We start from the raw sequence: 5471 nt of genomic DNA on the forward strand, positions 1-5471 counted from the left end.
ATCTACTATGTTCAATATTTTCTGGGGGAGGACCCCCAGATGAGAAGTCATTATTAAGGATGTCTTACTTTGCTTCAGTCATCAAAATTGTACACCTACATTTGGCATTTTACAGCTGAAATTGTACCCATGCTAGTAAAGCAAGCCTGATAAAAGTATCAAACATGCACAAAATTCAACAGAACACAGGAAAATATATATCTGTTAAGAATTTTTTGGGGGAGGACCACCAGACCCCTGTTGGGGAGTTCCGCGCACCCTCTAAAAAATAAATCTCCTGGATTCTCCTGGACTGACAGTCCAATGTTGACAACCCTGCTCATTGGCGAGATGTCCTAGCAAGTTGATTTGGCGAGTTGAATTTTTGGCAAAGTGACTGGTATTCTATGAGATACATTAAGTGGTTCCTGTGTAAATAAGCAGTAAAGCTTACTAGGATCTCCTTTTAGTTGACCTTATACCAATGATTTGTGCTGTCATGAAACTGTACTTTTTCCTATTGCAAACTTCTAATACATTCTTCAATCAATCAATATAATACATTTATCCTCTTGTGTTAAAATGTATAAATGTTGCAATGCAATAGCTCTCAAAGACATTGCCTTAAAAAAGACTCCATGTCCCACTCACTGACTGTACAAAACATGTATTTTTGTTTATGCACTCTTTATTTTTGTGTAATATATATATTACACAAGCATATGCATAGAACAGGTTGTAGGAGTGGATGGAATGCGTGTATGCTATATTATATTTGTAAATTGCATTAAATGTGATTTAGAGATCCCTTCAATTGCCTTTTAAAAACACATCACCAGATAGGCTACAGTACATGAGTAGGCCTGTCACAATAATACATAATAATAGCCTAATCACAATTATGCATAATCCTCATAATAGTTTCCATGATGAAAAATGTTCATTCTCAAACATTTTCAAGATTACAACGCGTTGTAAGCTTGTAGATCAGCCAAGTAAATAATGAAGCATAAAATGATTAAATATGACAGTAATTTTGTTGTTTTTCTGTATATTTCAGTTAATTGTCATATCTGCCCTGTGCAACTTTTGATTACGAAACCTAAATGCTCAATGCTAAAAACACAATTCAATCATTATCACAACCAATATTGATAAGAGGTACTGTATTTGGTCAAAAGTATTGTGATATTTGATTTTGTCTGGCTTTACAGAGCAAGAGAAGTCAGTAAAAAGTCAATGTCACAATTATGACATAATCACCCAATCACCCAATTATTTGAGATAATCGCATTAATTGTTGTGCATAATTGTGAGAATCATTTCCACTCATCTTCTATATAAATTCATCTGTTGATTTACAACAGATGAATGATTTACATCATTATCAGAAATGTCTTTGTACATTTCAGTTTTTATTTGTCATGTCCACCCTTTGTTTTTGGAATTTGTTTACAAAGCCTAAAAGTCGAACATGCATTTTATTAATGTTCCAAAGTTCTATTCCATAGTGATTCCCCAGTGATTAGGACCAGGTCTCACTCTGGAGTCGACCCGTCTGCTCCATTGTGGTCAGCATCTGGTCTGCCTCTTCCAAGGAGAGACCTCCTCCTTGCTTAAACACCTCTTGCAGTGCTTCACGCACACTGGCCGGCATCTCTTTGGCACGGCCTGCTATGTAAAAACAGCCACCCCTATTTGCAATCAAGTCCCACAAGAGTTCAGCCTGCTCTTTCACACGGTGCTGCACATAGATCTTGTCCTCCTGGTCTCGCGAGAAGGCAGTGAAGCAGGTCAGATTTCCAGCCATGGTCATGTCCTGCCAGTCTGAGTGGAAGAAATAGTCCTTGGACTCGGAGCGAGAGCCAAAGAACAACACATTAGAAGTTTTGTCCTGAGCTACTCTCTCTTGAATGGCTGATCTAAAGGGTGCCACTCCTGTTCCAGGCCCAACCATGATCACAGGCGTCTCCTGTTTGCTTGGGAACCTTAAAGTTCCCTTCTTAACCCACAAAGGCACATATACTTCCCCATGTGTGGGGTCCAGGGAAGCTAACCACGTGGAGCAGAGGCCTTGACGAGGTTTCTTCATCTTGGTTTTGTAGCGTACCAAAGCTACTAAGATCTGGATGCGGTTGGGGTGTGCCAGGAGGGAGGAGGCGATGGAGAAGGAGCGTGGCTGGATCTCAGGTAACAGATCCAGGATGTAGTCCACCTTCAGTTCTGCCACTGTGTGAGGGAAGTCCGCCAACACTTCTAGGGCAGTGCGCCGAGGCCGTGTGCAGTAGTCATGCAGGTCATCTTGGCCCTGGGCAGAGCTGAACTCAACCAGCTTCTCCTTTTCCAGGTCGTTGGTGGCAAAAGTGGACAGCAGCTCAAAGTAGGAGCGGCGCGGCACAGCAGCAACGTCCAAGTAATGTTTCACCAGGTGTTCAACTGTACAGGGCTGGGGCAACCTAGCTGGAACTGTAGTGTTACTGTCGGTTGCCGTCAGAGTAAACTGGGCGTTTGGATCTAATCTTAGCAACTGACAAAATTGTTGTACATCTTCCTGTGTGTTACATGGACGCATCATCACCACATCACCAGCAGAAAACTCAATGTTGGAGCCAGTGATGTCAAACTCAATGTGCCGCACGTCTTGGAAATGGGAGGCATCTGTTACTCTCCGACTGGACACCATCTTAGCTGGGAAGGGGTGGACTTGTGAAGGCACCATTTGTCGCTTTGGCGACATGAGATCTGGATTTTCTTTTACATCATCTTCAAAGTGGAAAATGTACCTTGGAGGGAGTGGTTCATCTTCTCTGAGTGGAGTCACATGTCCAAGAGATGGGTACAGAACTAACAGTCTCTCCCAAAATGATCTGAGCCATGGGTCAATCACAGCATCTGGCCCCAGGTCGTGCTGATCATCGGCCAGTCCAGCTGGCAGCAGCAGGCTGGCACCCAACTGAACAAGGCGCTTATGAAGCTTCTTAGCTACAAAATTGAACTTTGGATAGGAAGAGTCTCCTAGGCCCAGTACTGCACAGTCTAGCTGACACAGAGAGCCAGCGGGCAAAGACTTCCTGAAGAGGAACCTCCAGAAACTGTTCATATTGTCAGGAGGGTCTCCTTGGCCAGTGGTGGCGCACACAAAAACAACCAGAGGCTCGGAGATTAGATCAGCTACGTTGTAGCTATCCAGCGGTGAAATTCGGACGTGCAGGCGCTTCCTCTGTGCCTGTCTCCCAATGCGTTGTGCAGTGTCCTCGGCTGTACCCGTCTGGCTCCCGTAGAGAATTAGCAGCTTTGGCAGTGACATTCTGACTATCTTTGATGTCTTCTCCAATCCTGGGTTCTGGTTAGTTCCTTAAAAGATTTCAATGCCAACAATATTGCTGATCACAGTTCACAGACTTATATCACGACATTCAACCAAGATAATGTGCTGAGCATAGGTGCTGAGGCTGAGGGGTCCTACGTCGAATGATGTAACGTCCACTTTTACTTGCGTCAGCGGTTACGTAACAACGAACTAGCCAATCCCAGCCCCGTCCGTCCGTCGCCAGAAAACCCCGGTACTTGTTTATATTTACTGCTCCTTTCGCAGATCCGGTCTAAAGACAGCCTACTGTATCCGGTAATCTGCACGACCACATAAATGCTAGTAACGTTTCCGTATGCACTCACCACCCATGACCGGATCAGAAACCTGCAAAGCGAATTGATCCCTTATTGATCCCAGTTTAAAGACCATTATCAACTGTCTTAACATTCAGCAGTTCTACTTTTCTACAAACCACATAGGCCTACATTAAAAAAATAAAAACAAGTCAGTCCATTTGAAATCAAATTTACACTTATATTTCTCTGTGTAGGAGATGGTTTACATCACAGCAATATGTACCACCAGTTGAATCGTGGACCTGACTCATATTTGGCACGCGAGGAGCTCATTCGGCTGATGATTCTTGCAGGTGGGATTTATGGCTCTTTGAAGTGAGCTGGATCTCTGCGATCCGTTCCTTTTCAAAGAGCCGTTCAAAATACTACATGTAAAAAGTACAAACATTCTTTACTACAATGAACAAAATACACAAGTAGAAGTGTAATTAAAATGTAGCCTACTTGAGTAAAAGCACAAAAGTATCAAGTGGTATCAAAATGCACTGAGTAGTTCACCCCTCAAAATTACTTTTTTTCTATTGATTACTCATGCCATGGAGACTTGAGTTCAATAATGTGTTGTATTTGTCGCATTCCTAATCCTAAGACAAAAATATGATTATAGTACATTTAGCCCCATAGGCCTACTCAATATGCAGAACGTCACATTTCACAGGTTTTCCAATTAATAACATTTGGAAAAATCATTTGAAATTAGCAGATCTACAAGCTCACAATGTGTCGCAAGGTGATACATTGTGAGCTTGTATCGGCTAATATTTTCAAATGGCGGAAATGTATATGGCCAGAATGTAGGCCTATATAGGGTTGAAGTGATTTGCAATTATAATCAAAATCTAGAAAGTAACAAAATAACTAAAAGTAACAAAAATGAGACAGTATTTTGAACGGCTCTTTGAAAAGGAACGGATCGCAGAGATTCGGCTCACTTCAAAGAGCCATAAATCCCACCTGCAAGAATCATCGAGCCGAATGAGCTCCTCGCATTTGGCACACAACTGTGTCGCTAGCCTAATATATAGACCCCTATATATATCTACAAGCTCACAACATGTCGTATCCATGACGTGTTGTGAGCTGTGACCTTTTTCTTGCCGAACACGAGGACGAGGAAATCATGTATTTATATTTTCCCCTATGCTACAGTGCACAAACTACTGACAGCATCAATTTAAAAGGAAGCAGGTCAATTAATCATTACTGGAAAACTAACAAAACTAAGCTTTGGTTTGGGAAATGACGAGGTTGTTTGTACTTTGTCTTGGTTTCTCAATAGTTTCGTTTATTATCAGACATATGACCTTAAGTTCACTCACAAAAACAGATAAAACGAGAAAACCCCATGATTCATTGATTAATGTGGAAAGTTCTTTGGGCTTTCCACATTTCAGATAAAATGGTTCTCGAGCTAAAAGGACAACTAACACATTGACTTGAATTGGTCTCATTTGGAATTTGATAATTTGGTTATTCACCCATATACATTTTTTTGCTTGGGGGATAATTAATGAATCTTGACCATCAGGTCAAATTCGTGTTAGATCCTGTGTCTAGGTGAAGGTGAGATTTGACCTTTGACACAACCCAAATGTCTCAATAGAATAGCAGGGAGACAAAATATTTATGTAGTGTCTGCCCTGTACCTTTAGAAATGACAAAAAAAGTAGGCTGTTCAGTTAACACGATGAAGGAGAATCACTTTGTACTGCAATGGTGACACAATTTGCTGAAGAGTGAAGAGTGTTCATGATGTAATTGTTTTCTGTCAGGATATTGATCACCTTTTAGTTTACTCATAGTTAATGAGTTACAAAGAGGTA

The 5471-nt window shown here is 41.5% G+C and overlaps 1 protein-coding gene across 1 annotated transcript; it reads right to left on the reverse strand.

The window, feature by feature from the left end:
• Window positions 1–716: 716 nt before the first annotated feature.
• Window positions 717–3369, reverse strand: LOC308305065 (NADPH-dependent diflavin oxidoreductase 1-like). The gene has a single exon (XM_080749713.1). It carries the CDS (start codon window positions 3284–3286, stop codon window positions 1505–1507), a length of 1782 nt encoding a protein of 593 aa, XP_080605839.1. The 5' UTR covers window positions 3287–3369; the 3' UTR covers window positions 717–1504.
• Between the last annotated feature and the right edge of the window lie 2102 nt (window positions 3370–5471).

This window comes from Nannobrachium achirus (genome assembly GCF_963921795.1).
Source record: "Nannobrachium achirus genome assembly, chromosome: 19".
Lineage (NCBI taxonomy): Eukaryota > Metazoa > Chordata > Actinopteri > Myctophiformes > Myctophidae > Nannobrachium > Nannobrachium achirus.

Excerpts from the sequence above, each read along its gene's own strand:
- LOC308305065 (XM_080749713.1), bottom strand. The coding sequence starts at position 3,286 with ATGTCACTGCCAAAGCTGCTAATTCTCTACGGGAGCCAGACGGGTACA.